The sequence below is a fragment of the Meleagris gallopavo genome, chromosome 3, assembly GCF_000146605.3.
Source record: "Meleagris gallopavo isolate NT-WF06-2002-E0010 breed Aviagen turkey brand Nicholas breeding stock chromosome 3, Turkey_5.1, whole genome shotgun sequence".
NCBI lineage: Eukaryota > Metazoa > Chordata > Aves > Galliformes > Phasianidae > Meleagris > Meleagris gallopavo.
The window spans coordinates 17136896-17157659 of NC_015013.2; the positions used below are offsets into that span (position 1 = coordinate 17136896).

Below are 20764 nucleotides of genomic sequence, written 5' to 3' on the forward strand. Positions count from 1 at the left end.
TGCAAAATTGTATTTTATAGTACTTGCAGTTCCTTTATGACAAAACAGGGCTGTATAAATTTAAACTAGCAGGTGAAGTATACATACTGCTAGCACCTGAAATGGGAAGTTTTTTTCTGCAGAGAAACAGTAAGAAATTCACTGGTACAACAGTTTTCAAAATGTCAGTAACAGATATGAAAATAAAACCACTGCTTCACAGCTGATCATTTGGTGCAATAAAATTGCTGACTGAAACAGAGGTCTCTCTGTTTCTGAGCTAGGCTGATATGAATAAGAGATGCTCATTTTCCAAAATACCTATAGAAAACATTTTGTACTAAAAGTTGTGAAATAAAAAAAGGTTTTTTTTTCTTTTTTTCTTTCTTTAATACTATAGTAGACTGGCAAAACTCTGCTGTCCTGATTGAGACACTACTCATGATTTTCAGACCCGGGTAAAGTTTGGTGGTCAAGGCTGCTAAGTATAGAGGGCTACCTGTAGCCATCTTGAATCATCTAACAATATCTAAATTGATAGAACTGAAAAACTAAAGACAAATGAGGTGAAAGGCATTCTCTTTCCTTGCTAATATAGAGTTCATTTTTACTTATTAATTATTTCTGGAATCTTTGCTCATAAGATCTTCTGAAATGTCATTCTGGACTTGAAGTTGCCCTGAACATCTGTGGACGGTTATGTATATATTAAAAAATTAAGAACTTCTTATTTTGTCAAAGTGAAATGATTAACAATTTTTAGAAAATGTAAAGTGTTACAGTTTTAAGTGTTCTAATAGGTCTTCTTTGTAAATATGCTGTTCAAAAGCACAACTATTTCTTCTATGTGAAGGTCTTGAAGTTCAACAACCTTTCCAGAAATAAATAAAAATTTATATTTAAAAAAATATAAATTTTGAATTGGAGGGGGAGAACAGGTTAACGATTTTTTAAAAGTGGCACATAAAGAACATTTGTCACTTTCAAATTGTTTTAGTAAGAAATTTTTATACACACATAGCAACAGGAAAAGTGAGAAAAAAAATCATCTGTGTTGATGTTACCTTGAATACTTACCAAATAAGTACGTTAAATGATCTTTACATCCTTAATTGGGTATTTTTTCAAAAGCTTCACATATTGTGGATTTTCATCTGTCCTCTGATGTAGTTCTCTTCAGTACGCTGTTTCTGTACTCCTGGTGCCAGACAACATCCCCAGGAAAAAGAACAGAGTTTTCAGGGTTGATAAATTACTAAATAAGTCCTAGGAATGTTTTGCTAAATATCACTCTCCCCAGAAAATTCCATGGAAGCTCTGTGGGTCACTTTTGACTAATACTATTTTTTGGGACAGCTTTACATGGGACCATAGTAAGATAATTTGACAGAAATGATGTTGCCCAGCACTGCTAGATGGCTTCTGAATTTTCAGAGACCAGGCGCTGTGGCCTCAATATATTATCACATGGCCATTGAGCTTGAATTTATAAGTATTTGTAATGCCAGACCTAGCTTTGTGAGACAAGTGGGAAAACTATAATTTTTCATTTTCACTTTTAAAAAATAATTTTGCCCCAATATTTCATACTCAAGGAGACCCTTATTTTTTATTTCTTGTGCAGATATCTGAGGAAAACATCCCCCTGTAAGTGTCCTTCATCATCTGCCATGAAAATACTTTATCTGGTGGTTACGGGCCACTAGTGACCTCCTAGTAGTAAAATATTTTTGAAGATAAAGTGGCACCCTAGGAAGCCCTTAAGAAGAAAGAACTTAGTAGGCTTTTGAGTTAAACTAAAAGACTTGACAAAATGGATTACCAACTGCAAAATATTGTCCAGTCCATGAAAAGAATGTATCCTAAAAGAGTAAAAGGTCACACTGAAACATGCTGTCTGAGAAGAGGACGGAGAATTAACGTTTATAAGAAAAATTAATTTCCCAGAAGGGGAGTGGGAATGTCTTGAAAACTACTCTTTGAAGTTTGTGAGAAAAAATAGGAACAATAAATAAATAAATAATAGGACTTATCTACAAAGGATTTCTTCTACATCCATTTTCCTACTCACCATGTTTAGCGGAGGCTTCTATTTCATTCTTGTGGAATGAAATAAAGAAAGTAAAAATAAGTTTATTTTGTAAAGTAAATATGCATTAGATATATTGGTGTTTGCAATATTTAATATGCTATTCTTTAATTAATATTTATTGTGTTTCTAAAAGTTTATTTCAAAACTGAAAGGAAGTAGAAGAAACTTTATATAGAACACCGAAATAGTTAAATATCAACTGTAACTTTCTAAATTTCTTCCATAAATGCTTTCATTCAAGATCCTGCATGAACGCTTTTTGTTCCACATATTGTGGATTAATCGCATATTGTGGAACAGCAATCAATCAGTGTTTGAAAATATTTCATACAGAAAAGTTCACTTTTTCACTGGATCTTATTCCACCACTCCACTATGGATGGTTTCAGCACAAAGGGCAAGGAAAGTCACATTCAAAAATCTGATAGTTTGATATGATATCCCTGGAAATGACTTAAAACAGATGCTATGGAAAACAGTAGAAGGGCGCCACAGAAGAAGAGAAAAAAATCCACTTTCTTCTTTTCAAGGGAGATATTTATGTTGTGTGATGTTTTTCATGACCTGAAATGAGCTTGAATTAACAAAAATCCTTCAGATAACTATATATGATCTTTGTGTAATTCTAATTGTTGTTTATAACGTGTGTTCAGTTAACTACATTTAGAAAGGAAATGGTTCTGTCAAAAAGTCTTGGAACATTCTGATATTTTTAGAGTCTTAATTTTAAAAACAGTCACACTCTAATTTCTCGTACTGAAATATGTACTGGAAATAATGCAGATAAGAAAGTTTTATAGATATATTTTTTTGCATACATGTATTTGAAATACTACATAAGAACTAATGAATGGTCTTCAGGTTTACGATATAAAAATCACTAAAGAGCTGTCATTTATACTTACATCACCTGCAACTCCCTGAATCTCTTTAAACTGATCATGTTTATCCTTTCTGTATGGAAGTACAAGTTTAATGAACATAGTTAATGTACACAGGTAGCTTCTTGTCTATATGCTACAAAATGTGTTTCTTATTGCTGCATGCATAAAATCAAAAGTATTCAAAATATCCATTAAAATTAATCGAGACTTCTTCTTCACATAACTCTTCTGCTGAATCTAAAAATAAAATATGCATTTCATAGTGATAATAGACCTGAATTCCAGATTCCTTCAGTTAGATATGAAATCAATGATACAGGTGCAGAAAGGTGATGAGAGAAATTGTGATAAGTGTATCCAAAGATATAATTAGCCAACTATAATAGGTACTAAAAAAAGAAATGCAATAGAAAAGGGTTTTTTCAATATAGATGTATTCAAATAAGTCTGTAGTGAAGGTCGTTAATAAATGAATTATATTACTTGTATATTAAATAGTATTGACTTTACACCTATTATCTGAATTCCTAATAAATTTGTAAATTTCCTTGAGGTTATTTACATTTGTTGATGGAATTAAAAGGATAATGACTTCAAATGAAATAGTCTGGTTTAGAACAAATATAAATAATACAATATATAAAATCTAAAATTAGTCTGACATGGAGACTGTTGTTCTGTTTTCCTTAATTGTCATGTACCCTGCCATGTTCTTTATCTGCTTAGTGAATTTACAACAAGCACAGCAGGTTGTGAATTTTTAATAGGATCTCTTCAAGGAAGGAAAAGGTCAGTATTAACATAAAAATCTTTAAGAATTGTGGTGCAAAGGTTTCTTAGTAGAGAACAGGTGTTGCTGCAAAACTGAAATCTGCCATCGCAGTCAAGTTAAAAGATTCTTGGAGCTATGTTAAGAATCAAATGCTTCAGTATAACATCATGACTTCTAGTCAGAAGTGATTGAAAATGACTGTTTTCTTGTTTGATGGATTCAAAATAATTTTATTTATTATAATAATAGTAACTAAAAAATGTTTTCATTACTTCTAAATAAAATGATCTATTTTTGTTTATTTTTCACTTCAGCTTCATTCTGACCAGGATAAGGGAGATGGATCCCTCAAATACATTCTGTCAGGAGATGGGGCTGGTACTCTTTTTATAATTGATGAGAAAACAGGTGACATTCATGCTACTCGGAGAATTGACAGGGAGGAGAAAGCCTTTTATACACTGCGTGCCCAAGCTATTAACAGAAGAACTCTGAGACCAGTGGAACCTGAATCTGAGTTTGTCATCAAAATCCATGACATCAATGACAATGAACCAACATTTCCAGAAGAAATTTATACTGCTAGTGTTCCTGAAATGTCAGTAGTGGGTGAGTGCTTTATACTGCAACAAAATGCCTGCTCTAATTATGTTATTCAAGAGATATTTTCCCCATCTTCTGAAAATTCACTTATATCTGGAGATCTTTATGGAAATAAGTACTGTTCAGGTTTGCTTGCTCTTACAAATACTAGAATTTCATCCAGAAAGAGATATTGTGATTTCTACTAAGAATGTTTAAAACATTAACTTAAAGTCATTTGGAATATAAACAGAAACAGAAAGTAAATAATGGTGATCACTTTCCTCATTAAGAATTATTAGAATACGATCAATAAATTATTTTTTTGAATGCTTAATGAACTTTTCTTTCATTTTACTGGAAGTGCCCAGTGATGATAAGCACTACGTGGAGAGCTGTCTTGTCTTTCACTCTTTCTGTGGCCAAGGAAAGTTATTTGTTTGCTCGTGTACTGTTGATGCACTGCCTGTATGTAGACCACCTGCTCTTCATTCTCCTCTTTGCATTCAGTTTCAGGCAGAATGCTTATCAAGAACTTTACACTAATGAAACCCTTGTCATTCCTTGATATATATGTGCCTAGACTCTTCCAAGGGTTTTTTCCATCATGACTCCACATCTGAGTAATGCTGAATTGTGAAAAACCAAACTCAGTTTGCTAAGCATGATCAAGTGTTAAGGGTGAGATAAACACTATTCTCTGTTCATGTCAGAATTTTATCAAAATTAATGCATGAACTAACAGAATGGATTTTTATCCACAACTACAAAGTTCTGGCCTGTACCATGCCAGGTAGTCAGAATCAAACTCTGCAGTATTTTGGAATGCAGGCTTATATTTAATACAGATCTATCTTTAGACTTAAACAGTCTAAAGTTTTCAAAATATTCCCTTAAAAAAAAATAATTCACTTATTCGTTATACTACCGTAGATAAAATGTTAATTTCTAAATATCCAGAAAATGTCCACAGTAGTTTCAGTACTTTTTATAAATTATTACTGTTTTAATTATTGCCACTGAATCCACTATTCGATCAAATAGTGCATTTAGATGCTTTATACATACAACTGTTAGAGTTTTTTTACTTTGGTTAATGTTTAAAGAGTAGGAAAATAATTAATAAAAGATAATAGCAAAGCTCTACAGCAATACATGAAAGTGAAGTACAAATGTTCTATTCTTAAGAAAATATTTCTGTCTTCTTGTGAGTTGTGATTGAAACATTAAAAAGTCATCATTCAGCAATAAGTTTTTTGTATTCACAAATGGAAGGCAGGGAAAGCAAATGTATTAGATTTTTGCATATAGTATCTAAATCACCTGAACTACCTAAAGGAGACATATAAGAAAGCTGTAAAAGGGCTCTATCAGGATAAGAACTAAAGACTTTGAACAAAAAAGAGGGTAGATTTAGATTAGACATTTTCTCGGGTTGGTGGAAGAAGTTGTCTAGAGAAGCTGTGGATCTCAGTCCCTGGAGGTGTTTGAGGCCGGGCTGGATGGGGCTTTGAGCATCCTGGTTCTGTGATTCTGTGGTTGTATATTGGTCTGCACTGAAATTCCATCTGATGCAGAACTGAAAAGGCTTCCTTATTTATTGTTCTAAAATAGGAATAAAATGTAATACCAATTTTTACTGGTTTTGCTGATTGGATTTCTAGAATCATGCCTTTTTAAAAATGTAGATACCTTTAGGGAAAGTATATTTAAAGAACATTACAGAATATCCTGGAGACATGTCAAGATTTCAGTTGAATTAGAAGAAAAAAATCTTAGAGCTTCCATTTTCTTTTTCATGTTGACTGTGGACTAAGGAAGTTTAAGACTTAGAGATAAAAGAAATGTAGAGATAAATTGCAGTCTAGCATTGCCTTGTTTTTCCCTTCTTTCACTTTTTTTTTTTTTATTCACTTTCTTACACTGAAATTCTGGTTTTTACTACAGTCTTCCGTTCTGCCTCTTCTTCACTCTCCGTATCTTCTTGACCAAGACTTCTTTTCAGAACACTACACCATTTCTTTTATATGATGTTGCTTCTCTGTTCATCTATGGTACCTAGATACAATTTAATCATTATTTATCCTTATTTCATTCTATATCTTCAGTGCTAAGCAAAATTTTATGAATCTTTTTCCCAGAAGCACTTTGCATTTCTAGCTGTCGTGCTCCCCAGCAGCTATTTTCCACTTATGCACTACAGATAACAATATACACTTCAGTATAATCTCCCACTGGCTTTACATGTGTGATCTACAGGTTTGGTCTCCCACAGTTAGCTTGTCATCCCTAACTGTGGCTATCTTTTTGTCTTCAGACAGCATTTTGAGTTATTATTGTTTGGGTTTCTCCCCAGGCTTTTTGTTCACTCCCTCATTAGTGCTGCTTCAACAACTTCCAGAGCTTACTCCTTTTCTTCTGCCATAGCATTTATCTCATTACACTCATTTCTTTTTTTTTTAATAACAATTTTTCTTTACTCTCCTTTTCATAGTTCTCTCACCAAATCTTTTATATTTCATGACTTGCAGTTTTATAATATTAATATCAGATTATGAAAATTGTCGTCATATTACATATTTAGATATTTTACAAACCATCTTAAAAGTACCATTTTAGAACTACAAGCATTGCCTGACATCCTTGTTTCCAGCTTATTATTTTCCAAGTTATAGTATGACCATGTAAGCAAAGCTTGCTGACATAGACTTCTCTGAATACGCAACCCTTTCCACTTCTGTTATTATGCTGTATTAAATACTTTGTTACAGGGGAGAACAGATCTCCTCTTTTCTACTAGATTTCCTCTTTTCTACTAGAAAGATCAGAAGGTTTCTGCTAATTCAACTTGTTACTTGAATGGATAATTTACCACTGAGGGCAGTTGTAGTTAAATAGTTCATAACTCACTTGAGTATAGGAAATAAGTTACAAATTCAACTCTACGATAGATATCTGTTGTTTATATCCCCCTCCTTACTCCCAGTTAATTATCTTCAGTGATTCTTCTCTAATACCTCTATATCATAAATGCACAGTGAGGCTGAAGTCATTAATACTTGTATGTTGTCTGGAGACGTTTGTAAAGAAACCACTTAAAAGGGCCAAGTGTCTTAATTACTGTTATAGTATCAGACCTTAGGGAAATTCAAACAGTATAATTAAAATTATTTTCAAATATGCCTTCTGACAATTGCAATAACCTGACAAATAGCAGTTTGTTTCTGGGCCTAGCACGCATCCATCTAATTCTAGTTTATTGTATAATAAAACTTACAAGAATATGAGAAGGAAGTTATATAATTCAAAGTCTTATTCATGCCTGAGTAATACTATTGCTATATTCTTCGTAATGTCATCGCTGTGTCCCTTATGTCCTACTGTAGAGTTCAGATTAGCTTTTGGATCCTGAAGATCCTCACATAAAAGGCAGAGAGCAAGACTTGGACTAAATGGCGAGGACTAAGTCACATCACAAAGCATCATGAATGATCAAAATCAGTGCCTTGGGATGTCCAAACTTCAGACTGGTGCATACAATATGCTACTAATATTGAGTTATCAGTTCTCTTCAGTGACTTCAGTGGATGAATAAAAGTAGAAGAATTTTACTTTTTGTTTGAATAATTACATGTTAGTCTGCGCTTGCATATCAAAAGTATTTGCCAGTTTGTGGAGGAAAGAGAAAGAATTATATCCTGAGAGCTGTGTACATAAAAAGAAAATGACATCACGCTGAAGAAGCACTTGTCTGTATTCTTTTAGTTTTCTTTTTCTATTGTTTTATTATTTTAACTCCTTGTAGAACTTAGGTTACCGAACATTATTTGTTCTTATTTTCTTTTACACAACACTACTTTGCTATTTCAGAGCAAGTAATGTTTAGGAGCTAGCATGCATAATAGTACAGCAGTTTGCTGCATGCTAGGATGGTCTAAACAGTGTATTTCAGATTCAATGAAATACTCCATATTCAACCACAAGGCCTCTGTATCTTTTAACAGAAACATCTTTAACAGGTTTAAGACAGAGTTTAGTGTGGCCTATATGAGACACTTGTGAATCAGAAATTGGCCAAGTTTTTAAGACAGCTGTCCCAACAGTATTTTAGTTAACAAATGTTCTCATTTTCAGTTTCCACCCTATTCTGGATGCTTACTAAAACAGTCATTAGTTCTTTGGAAAGTGTTCAGAGCTTCCTTTTTTTTCTTCATTATACTTGTGTAGCTTTTTTAATTTTTTAATTTTATGTTTGAGGCTCTGTTGTGTTAAATCAATGATTCATTCTATTTTAAAATCAATAATAATGTACCTAGGAATTTGCCTGTTATTGACTTCTTTATGAGATGCAAGTACTTTTAGGGCCTTGCTGAAATAAGCATTTCTGTTCTAATACAGTTGAAACCTAAACATTTCTGAAAACTCATCACTGACTAAACAGTTAGGTGCATAATCATCATTGATACTGGCAAAACTGTTCACATGATTGAACAACTGATTTATCAAAAGTAGATCTGTCATCAACTTCTAAGTTCTCAAAGAAACAGAGGAAGCTTAGCTTTTATTTCTATTTGCTTTCCTATGCATGTTAGAATAAATATGTAATGTAGCTGAGAGGGAATAAATAGTTCTTCCGTGTTACTTGAATTTACAGATGCTTTATTTCACAATATTGGGCAGTATTTAGTTGAAGGGATAGAACTGAGGTAAACAAGACCTTATGATAGTATTTCTTCTGCTAATATCTGTATTTCCACTTAGAGGATAGGTAGAACTGATGACCAGTTTTTTCCAACTTCTGATGACCTATTTAAACATTTTTTTCTGTCACGTGTCTATGCTTAACATTTTACTAATATAAAATGACATTGACAACAAAAGCAAAACAAAAGAAAACATAAATTGTTTTGGGGAATGAAAAGCAGAGATCTATTGCAATAAAAATGAACGTGTCCTCTAATAAGAGAAAGTGAATACATAAATATGAGTGAATGATAGCAAGGTAGGGATAAAAATTCAACCTCTGCTATCACTTACCTTTATTAATTGCATCTTAGTTACACTTGCGGGATTAAGGAAGTTTAGATCTAATTTATATAGAATGGAACAGAAAAGTGTGAGTCTGAAGTTGATTATAAGATGATAAAAATATTTGAAAAATCCAGCATTAGATGAAAATTTCTGTGGGGTCTACTCAAATGGAAATTAAAGTTCTTGGATCTCTATTTGGTACCATGTGAAACTAAGCTGACTTTTGATGCTTAAGGTACCTCCGTCGTGCAAGTAACAGCTACGGATGCAGATGACCCTTCATATGGTAACAGTGCCAGAATCATTTACAGCATACTTCAGGGACAGCCGTATTTCTCTGTGGAACCAGAAACAGGTAGGGAAACTTGCTCTTTCATTTTGAAAATCACCCTAGGAAAAATTTAAAAGCTAACTGAAATGGAATAATGTATTTTGCTGTTTTCATCATAACTTATTGTGAGTTTTTACATTTATATTAAGAACTATTATTACTGTTAATGCTATGAAGTGTGAGTAATGATACAGTGGTACAATTGAAATAGCTACAGCAGTTTGAGGATCTAAGTGATAAAGGCAAGAAGAAGGATTTGTGTACCAGAAAATGTTGCTTGGGTTTTTCTTATGATTCTTGTTAGTCTAATAATGTGTTCTTTCTACCCACTAACCTTGTCTTGTGTAAGTATCTTGAATCATCTTTAGCTTGAGATGTAAACTTGAAAGGGAGCTGTGATGTAGAATGAAGGGGGATTTTTTTTAACAGATTGCACTGAAGACTATTTATAAAGCTTATGAACATAAATTTGTACTTTAAAGCATGAAATGAATATTTTAGAAATACATTTCACAGACTAATACAAATAAAAGATGCAGTAGATTGCTGCATGTCAAAAATAAAAGGATGATTAACAATTTTTATTTGGTCTTTATTTAAGGCATCATCCGGACTGCTTTACCAAATATGAACAGAGAGAACAGGGAGCAGTACCAAGTGGTTATCCAGGCAAAGGACATGGGAGGCCAGATGGGTGGATTATCGGGGACCACCACTGTGAACATCACTTTGACTGATGTCAATGACAATCCACCTCGATTTCCCCAGAGTAAGCTGCATTTAATTGTTGTCCTGCACTATAAGAGCTTCAAACTAAAGAGTTAAGCAATGACCATCTGGTTTAATTTAGAGTAAATCTAGATTACAGGGCACACATGAACAACAGCAAAAAGGCTTATATACTGACTTATTCACTATTATTAAAGCAGAATATTAAATGTTACAGCACTTGTTTGTTAGGAAAACATTTACATGATCAGCTATAGCGATGGCAGGCCTAGGATACCTTCCAGTTGTATGGGAGAGGGTGAGAGGTGAATTCATAAGAGCATTAGAGCAGTTTTTCTTTCCCCATAGCTATTGCTTAATTCCTAGAGATTCCCCTACCAGAAAATAAAACATGTAGTTCTTGCAGATATACAGAAATGTTTGAATTGTATTATCTGCTTAAATATTTAATCATGGAGAACCTGGAAAAGGAATTACTTGAAGGAAATCAAGCAGATTTGTACTTTTCTACTTATAGTGCTCCACAATCTGACAGACTTCCGAAAGTGAAGTAAATGACATTTAACTTACTTTTTGATTACTTATGTTGACCAAAGCATTTTATACTGATTTTTGACTTTTGATAGTATAGCTATCAAGGCATTTTATCCTCAAATTAAAGTATGAAATCATTATTAGTCTCTACATAACGTGGACATTTTATCTAACTAGAAATGCATTAAAGTTTATGTATTTTAAATGTATTTGAAATATTTTGCATGTACTGAAATCATAATATTTGCAAAATGGTTTGGTCATAAATGATTTAGTTTATTCTCAACAAACAGTTTTTCTTCTGTGTAACTCCACTAAATCCAGTAGTTACTGACGATCATCCTCTAGGCTCAAAATAAGTGACATTGGTTCTAATGGTTCTGACTTTATTATGTTCTTTATGGCACAAATTGAGTATGCACTTTTGTTCAATTTAGCATTGTAATTAAAGCATATATGTATTTAGCTAAGATGTTTATCAGCATGGGACTTAAAATACATTCAAATATGAATATCACAAGCAAAAGAATATTTACAGTTTGTGCATAGCTGCACAAGCCCTATTCTGGACAGAATTTATTGTTAATTTGTCTTTTTACATCCTTCTGTATCCCCACAGAATGTTTTTAAGTATTAAATAAGCAGTTAAGCCTTCCCTGTTCTCTTCTCTCTTCTTCCTTCCTTGTTGTCTTTCTGTTTTGTTTTTCTTATTCCTTAAATATTGTGTGAAATTAATACCTAGAGCAGTGGAATCAACTTTCTAGACTGTGTTTACATGACTTATGTGGTAGTCCACCACCATATTCATTGGACTCAGATGAGGATCTGGAGTAGCATCCCAGGAATATATGTGCACTTTTCAACTGTCAGTATGAATCAGATGGGACTTTTTGTTTAAATTAATTTTAATTCTTGGTGGACTTTTGTTTTACTTTGTTTTTCTCTCTGCCAATAGCCATGTTAACTACAAACGTTTCACTAGAAATGAAATGTAAAGTATTTATAAAGGTTAATGAAATTTCACTGGTTATAACAAGGTTAAAAGTCAATGGTTACTTTTTTTTAAGAATCTTTATTTTAATCTCTAAATAGAATTCAGTGAGACTGTGAGAACTGATGCCTATTCAGTTCTGTCCTACTAATAATAGACTCCTGTTAGTTTCATAAGATTATTGTATTCTTCTGAAGTTCATCAATTATTAAAATTTTTCATGTTTTCATAGGACTCAGGAGCACAAAAGGATGAATTAAATTTCTCCCACAAAGAAACTCATTGGAATTATGAAAAACTATGAAAACTATGAAAAAAAGCATTGATTCCTTTTTGCCCTAATGTAGAGACTGGGGCCTCTTCAGATTATTTTTCCAGTCTTAAGAATCCCTTAAAACTGTATCTATATCAGTGACTGTTCCTCTGAGTGAATGTTCTTCTTGATCACATGCTGACATTTAACACAGAATTTTTCCTCTGGACCCACTCCAATAGCTCCACAACCTTCCTGTGCTGGAGGGCCCTGGGTTTGGACACAGCATTCCAGACAGGGTCATACAAGGACAGTAGAGGAGATCAGTTACCTCTCTCTTCTTGCTGGCCAATCTTCTTTTGATGTAGCCCAGAAAATTCTTGGCCTTCTGGGCTATGAGCACACACTGCTGGTTCATCCACCAGGGCTCACAATCCTTCTCTGTAGGATTGCACTCAATGAGTTCTTCTCCCAGTCTGCACACATATCTGGGATTGCCCTGATTCAGGCACAACACCTTCCATGTGGCCTTGTTAAACTTCATTAGTTTCACATGGGTTCCATTTTCAATTCTGTCCAGGTCTCTTTGGATGGCATCCCTTTCTTCTATTGTGTCAACTGCACTGCTCAACTTGTTCTTCTTAGCAAACTTGATGAGGATGCACTCTATCCTCCCTGCGTAGTTGATAGTGATGTTAAAAAACACTTGTTCCAAAATTGACACTTGGGGGCCCCTACTTGTGACATGGAACCATTGACAACAATGCTCTGGCTACAGTCATCCAAACAATTCTGTATTCACTGAATAGTCTACACTTCAAACTCATCTCTCTTGAAATTAAAGATAAGAATGTGATGTAGATCCATGTCTAAATCTTGTGTAAGACCAGATAGCCTACGTCAGTTGCATTTCCTTTGTCCACTGATGCTATTGCTCCATCATAGAAGACTATGAGATTGGCCAGGTGTTATTTGCCCTTGGTGAATCGTGCATGTGCTATAATATCTATTCCAGGAAAATCCACTCGATCTTCTCAGGCACAGAGGTGAGGCTTACCAGCCTCTAATTCCCCAGGTCTTCCTTTGTCCTTTTCAGTTACTGGGGGTTTCACCTGGCAACCTCAACTTTTCAAATAAGATGGAGAGTGACTTGACAACTAGATCAGCCCTCACACTCTGGACACGTGCTCAAAAAGTTCATCAATCTGGGCACACTTGCACCCATGACATTCTGTTCTTCCTTCATGCCTGATTCTGGAATTCCCCACAGCTGAAGGTCTGGGCAGGTCTTTCGCTCCTCTGAGGGTGACAGATCAGCAGGGAAAGGCCTCTCAATATGGGTTTCTGTCTCAGCCTGCCCATTGTGACAGGTGGTCACCCTGTTTGTGTCAATAGAGTACTGCACTGTAGTGTTCCCAGATCAGACGAAAGCAGCACCTTTTGCCCTTCCTGCTCTGCCTTCACAAACCTGTTATCAAGGTTCTGAACAGAAAGGCAATTGAAGACAGTTTTTGGATCATTGTTTCAGTTGTCATACTTTCAACTGTTTTCCAGAAGTAAAGATATTGTATACACTGACACAAATATGTAGACAATCTTTCATCTTTCTTCCACTTTCTTTGGCATATGGAAAAGCTCTTTTCTTCTCCATCTCAAGATTCTTTCAATCTTGACCAACATCTGCAAGAATATCACTCTCTGGAATAAATGCAAACAGTATATGACTCTCACTGGGGAAGAAGAACAATGAAACAAAAGGGATTTACAGTAGAGTTCTGAAAGACTAATCTAGTTTGTGTAGTTATGTTCTGACACAGTGGGTAAAGCTACACTACCTCCCATGCTTAATGTCCTAAATGATTTCTAGTCATCAGTGACAAAAATAATAAAAGACAATATTTTATATTACAGTGCAGATTTCTATTAATGTATAGTTTCAACATAAAATTTAAAATCGTCTGTGCTGGGTCTGGTCTTGTTCAACATCTTCATCAATGACCTTGATGAGGGGATAGTGGCCACCCTCAGCAAGTTTGCTGATGATATGAAGTTGGGAGGACTGGCTGACATGTCTGAAGGCTGTGCTGCCATTCAGAGAGACCTGGACAGGCTGGAGAGCTGGGCAGTAAGAAACTGGATGAGGTTCAACAAAAGCAAGTGTAGGGTCTTGCATGGGGGGAGGAATAATTGCATGCACCAATACAGGCTAGGGAATGAGCTGCTGGAGAGGAGCTCTGCAGAGAGGGACCTGGGCGTCCTGGTGGACGACAGGTTGGCCATGAGCCAGCAGTGTGCCCTTGTGGCCAAAAAAGGGCCAATGGCATTCTGGGGTGCATTAAGAAGAGCGTGTCCAGCAGGTCGAGGGAGGTGATCCTCCCCCTCTACTCTGCCCTGGTAAGGCCTCATCTGGAGTACTGTGTCCAGTTCTGGGCTCCCCAGTACAAAAAGACAGGGATCTCTTGGAAAGAGCCCAGAAGAGGGCCACAAAGATGGTGAACGGCCTGGAGCATCTCCCCGATGAAGAAAGGCTAAGTGAACTGGGTCTGTTTAGCCTTGAGAAAAGAAGACTGAAAGGGGACCTGATCCAGGTTTATAAATATCTGAGGTGTGGCAGCCATAGTGGTGAGGCCAGTCTCCTTTCAGTGGTACGTGGAGACAGGACAAGGGGAAATAGACATAAGCTGCAGCATAGGAAGTTTCGCACGAATGTGCGTAAGAACTTCTTCACGGTGAGGGTGACGGAGCACTGGAACAGGCTGCCCAGGGAGGTTGTGGAGTCTCCTTCTCTGGAGATATTCAAGTCTCGCCTGGACGCCTACCTGTGCGACCTGGTGTAGGGAACCTGCTTTGGCAGGGGGGTTGGTCTCGATGATCTCTAGAGGTCCCTTCCAACCCCTACAATTCTGTGATTCTGTGATTCTGTGATTCTGCGATTCTGTCTTTCAGATGATAGATTTCTGCTTATTTTCAGCATCTGTTTCCACTGTGTTATTTGTACTTAGCACTTTTAGATAAATTAACAAGGTGGGCATTATAGTGGAAGTCAACATAGTGTCCAAAATGCACTGATTGGGGATGTAGTTTTAAGCAGACAAAAACCAAACAACTGAAAAGAATAGCTGACACACAATAAGGCTAATTATAATATATAAAATACTTGCAAAAAGAGCAGTCTTTCACTGTAGTCTCACACAGGACTGAATAAACACTAAATAGGAGCAGAGGTCATTTTTTTTTTCTTTTTTTTAACATTAACAGATTACACAGAGATTAAACACTAATGTAGCAAAGTACACAGATTTAGGTTTTAGATAGAGGTAATGAATATGTCAGAGCAAATGCAAGATAAATCACTTGACTGAAACACCAAAAATCAACTGCACAGAAATTAATTCATATAAATAGAACATGGAGTGTTTATGGTCATAAAGTATTAATTCTGGTGCTGTATGCCAGTTTCATATCAAAAGCTACTGAAAATTGTAAGAAATTCAATTTTAGTCTTTCCTATTCAAGATTTAATAAATAAAGTATATGTGAATATGTTTGAGGCTTTTTTTTTAGATTGTATTTCTTTTTTCATGTTGGCAACTACAAAATAATGACAAAGTAATTCTGCAGAATAAGAGAAATTCTTCAACTTTTGAGTTAAAAAGAGTGCTTTTGTTTTTTCAGTCAGTATCCTCAAACACAGTAATAGTACCTTTGTCACTCTGTAGTTGCCTTGCAACATACTCTATTAAAAGAAATTGAAAATCCTCACTTCTGTTTTCCTGAGGATATGTTGGGATTGTGTGGCCACTTCTGTTCCCCAAAATTCTTTCTGATCACACATAATTATTAATTTCCTTTATTGATTTACTTACTTGGGTATATGCATGCTGCTTCCTGAGTACACCTGCTTGTGGATTTTCATAACTTTTCCCCCTATTTATTTAATACTTTACCTGATCATCTAATTTTGAAAGCCAAAATTTCAATTTGCTTCTTTTACTTGTCTGGAGAAGTCAGGGAAGTTTTGGTCTTTCTATTGCTTTCCTGATAGTATAGATGTAAAATACATCCCAAAAGATTCACATTAAATACTATGCAAATTAAATTATGCAAATTAAAAAAAATACAATTGATCATTTTCTGGAAAATAAAAATAGGAAATAGAAGGCCTTTTCAACTCTATTTTTCTAAGATTTTTTTCTCTGATTTTGTTTTTCTACGGTTTTCACTCTTCTACCCGAATTCTCCCCTACATATGTTTTTTTGCCTCAAATGCATTACAAAGGAATATCTCTAGTATAAAAGATAAACAAAATTCTGCACATGATGTTACTTAATGCATATGTAATGGCTTATGGGGCTCCTGAGTGGCTCTTTGTCTCTTTGACAGGTACCATCCATCTCCGCATTCCTGAGTCTTCTCCAGTTGGGACAGCTATTGGCAGCGTCAAAGCCACAGATGCAGACATTGGAAAAAATGCAGAAGTAGAGTACAGAATTGTAGATGGTGATGGGACAGATATGTTTGACATTGTAACGCAGAGGGACACACAGGAAGGCATCATTACTGTGCGGAAGGTGCCTATTAAAAAGTTTCACTAAATGGCTTTGATGTCAATGTTATGCAACAAGTGTTCTTTCTAAAAAAGTGCTTAGATCATGTGATGGTGATTCTAATGTTTAATATTTGCAAATATTTCCCCGCTGGTGACTGAATGGTACTATTTCCCTTCAAGATAAACTAGAAATGACACAAGGAAGCAATATCAGTGAGACACAGAGATGCAGGTTTAAAGCATTATTGCCAGCTAGGCATGCAAAGAAATAGGCCATTCACAATGTTACTACTAATTATTTCTGTGATTTCTAATATATTTATCTAATATTCATGCAAGTTATTCTCTTCAGCAATCAATATGCAGTTAACTCACTACTGAATAACATAGGCTTTCCTTCTTTGAGATTGTCATCTGCTCAGTTTCAATTTAGGAGACCAATATATGCCAAGAAACACAATTACAATTGTGGAAACTACCACAAGCTATATCGTTTTATTACTGTTTCCAGCAGGTCAGCTGGTTTACACAAGTAGTGCATAATGGTAGCGTACTTGTTTTAGAGGTAGCTTTAGTTCTGTTTTCTGTCGCTAAGCACTTTCATAGGTGTAAGATCTCAGAGATAGAAATGTCATTCTCTTGGTCCTCAACAATTTTTCCTCCAGAAGTGCCCCAGTCCTTTTCTTCGGGATTTTGAGCATTTCTAAAGAATCTATGCAATATTTCTAACACAAAATAACACCTTAAGCATTATGTAACAAACAAAACACTACTATTCAACAGCATCCCTTTCCTAATCTCTTGCTAATGACAACGAAAGTAAAGATACATTCTGCAAAGATGACAGGGAGTTCCTTTTTGTAATCTACGTTACTTTGTGTTCTTTCACTGAAATTTATCTGAGAAGGTTTGAAAATACCAAGTTAGGGACCGGACTTTTTTCCTTTTCCTAGAAGTCTGTGAAGGCTTGGGCTGTTTATTTCTTGCTTGCTTGAGGTTTCCTACACAGACTTCTATTATATTAAATCAATAATGTCTTGAAAAACATAGACTAACAACTGGATCAAGTGTGAGAAATTCATGTTATAAGGTATCAGCTCCAAAAATGTCACCAATGAATTATAATGAATGAATTCTTCTCTTTTTGACATTAGCAACCTGACACTTTCAGAAATTACCAGGATGCTTTCTTGTATTGATAAGTAGCTTATCATTCAGAGAGCACAGATAACTGTATTAACAAGCAAGAAAAAAAAATGCTCCGACTGTTCTATTTTGAAAGTATTTATTATTTACACACTTTATGATTTCAGTTTTCACTGGTGAGTAACTACAAAAAAACTGGTATTTCTCCACCAAGTTCATCAGTTACTACATATCAGTGTAAGATAAAGATAAAATAATTGCTTAACTTCATTGTTGCTGTGTCACAATTTTATATATTTGGACGAACATGGCTTCTTTTACTCTAGGCTTGAAGGCAGCTTCCCTTAAAAGCAGCGTGCTGCACTTTACAGACAGTATCAGTAGTCACAAGTTTAGCTTGTATAACAACACTATGATGCACTTCCTACGTATATTCTTAGATATTCTTTCTTTTGCTCTGAGTACTTTTAAAAGAAAGTTTGAAGAAGTGTGAAAACTACAATTCTTTGTCTGGACTGTGTCTTTCTGCAGTCCAGAAAGGGTGTCTTCCTAGCATCTTGCATGAATAATAATTTGTATTTAAAGGCAGCAAAGAGAAAAGAAACAAGTCTTCTACCACCCATTTTTGATGAAGGAAAATGAGTTTGGTATCTCCATGAGATTTATAGGGAATTAAAGAAGTATCATTTATTAGCTAATACTTTCCATCTATGAGAGTTGGAAACATTTGAAGGAACAGATGAACGTTACTTTATTTTCTTGTATCTACAATTGTTTCTAGCCTTAAACCTTTTGCTTCCATTTTAAAAAGGAACTGCTGACAGAAATGTTAAATCTGCGAAAAAAAAAGAGAAAAAAGATGTTTCTTGAAATTCAGTGATGAGGAACAAAATTAAGTTCTTACTGTATATAAAGCACTTTGAATCCCTGTCCTTAAAAAATAAATAAATAAATCTACCACTGATTTTGAAGGCCAGGTATTTGTTTGATAATTAAAATACAGAATTTTGAGGTGTGTATATTTTGTGAATAGTATCACTATTATGCACCTTGTTCTGCAATATCAGAATTTTAAATTAGTGTTTTAAGACTTTTAAATGCTTATAATATTATTTTATATTCCTATGCCTGTGAAAGAACTGCAAAATTTACCGAATGACTAGTAAATTTGTGCTGACAAAATCTTTCTGCAATTGGTGTTGTGTTATTTCAAGTATTATTTAGTTACAGAAACTCCCCTTAAAATTTCTGAAAATTCTGAAAAACTGAGAATTTCTTAGTAGGGAAAGTGGTTTTTACTCTGGAAAATTTGAACTGTGTTAGGGTTCTCCCAACTTAGAACAAGACCTGTGAAGGCTTCAGTCCTTGTTTTATTGTATATATAGGTTAACATTTGTTCATACATAATGTAATTTACTAGCTTATCATCATCTTCATTTTTAGCCATTGGACTATGAGACAAGAAGGCTTTATACCTTGAAAGTAGAAGCTGAGAATACCCATGTGGATCCACGCTTCTATTACCTTGGGCCTTTCAAAGATACAACTATTGTGAAAATTTCTGTAGAGGATGTAGATGAGCCTCCTGTCTTCAGCAGATCTTCTTACCTTTTTGAGGTTCATGAAGATATTGAGTTGGGGACAATAATAGGAACAGTAATGGCACGAGATCCTGATTCAGCTTCAAGCCCTATAAGGTAATCTCTGATTCTCTGTAAAGAAAGAATTTTGGTAAAGAAAATATTAAAAGACATAGTAGAAGGTGCTCATGTTCTTTCTTATATTTACTAGTGTGCCAATCAGACAGAGTTGAAAATGATGTTATCTATCTGTAAGCCCCAGACACTTCAGAGAACAGGCATTCACTTACACACAAGACTGAGAATAAATGCTTCTTAGTACTTCCTATCTCAGAAAACTTAAAATTGCACACTGATTTCAAGTAGGCTCTTCAGAACTGCTTGCTTCAGAATATGAAAAATTGCAAAACTAGTGTTTTAGTGAGAGATTTAACTTCTTTTGCCATTTAGTCCTGGAAAATATGCAGTGCCAGGCTCTGGTTCCTGCTATACAGGCTACCAATGTGATTGCTGCATAGAATAGAATTATCCTAGTGTTTACTTGAATTCCCTAAGAAATTAGACACTCAAAAACTAATCTTCAAAATATCTCTTCTATGGATATTGCTTGATGCTATTTGCTAGATCACATCTAGCTGGATATAGTTAACTGCATCTTGTTTAGTTAGTTTGCTTATTGTTGCTAAAATACATAACTCTTAAGAAACAGATAAGACAAATCTGTCCAAATTGGATATGTCTTGCCTGAAATGCCTAACAAAGTATAAAAACTATATTTGGCAAAAAAAAAAAACACATTATTTACTAACGTTGAAGTAAATTGTCATTTGCAGCTGAATGAGGCCCAGGTGGAAAATACTGTGTTAGGAATTGAAATTGAATCTAATTTTCTCCTATGGTGATTTAAGTGTATAGAAAAGATAGCAGATGAAAGCACCAGGCCTCTAAAATTGTAGAATATATAAATAACTTAGCATTCCATCTTTATCCACTCTAATTTCATGAGACAACTGACAATTTTAGCAGTTATGTTTCATAATTGTGAGTGGAAAAGGAACAAACTTGGCACTTTTACTCATTTTGTTGCTGACACAACTCGATGAACTGAAGGACTGTATTTCCTTCATCAGTATTACTTACAAAGAATAGCAATTTAAAAAGTGTTTTATATAATTTTTCTGTGTTCTGTTGATGTCTTTGTTATTTTCCTTAAAAAAATATCTTAGAAGAGGCAGGTTGGCAAAATGAAAATAATGAAGAGGAAAAAAAAGCAAATAATGAAGGGGTTTGTTTAGATTTAGTTTACTACA

At 34.7% G+C, this 20764-nt stretch overlaps 1 protein-coding gene across 1 annotated transcript in view; it reads left to right on the top strand.

Annotated features, from left to right (window-relative positions):
* The window catches only part of LOC100547929 (cadherin-10), a 35405-nt gene extending 15824 nt beyond the window's left edge, over positions 1-19581 (top strand). The window contains exons 2-6 of the mRNA XM_010708469.2: positions 4042-4336; positions 9576-9695; positions 10273-10440; positions 16563-16750; positions 19318-19581. Coding sequence (XP_010706771.2) covers positions 4042-4336; positions 9576-9695; positions 10273-10440; positions 16563-16750; positions 19318-19575 — 1029 coding nt within the window. The 3' untranslated portion in view covers positions 19576-19581. The remainder of the gene's footprint in view (positions 1-4041; positions 4337-9575; positions 9696-10272; positions 10441-16562; positions 16751-19317) is intronic.
* The last annotated feature ends 1183 nt before the right edge of the window (positions 19582-20764 follow it).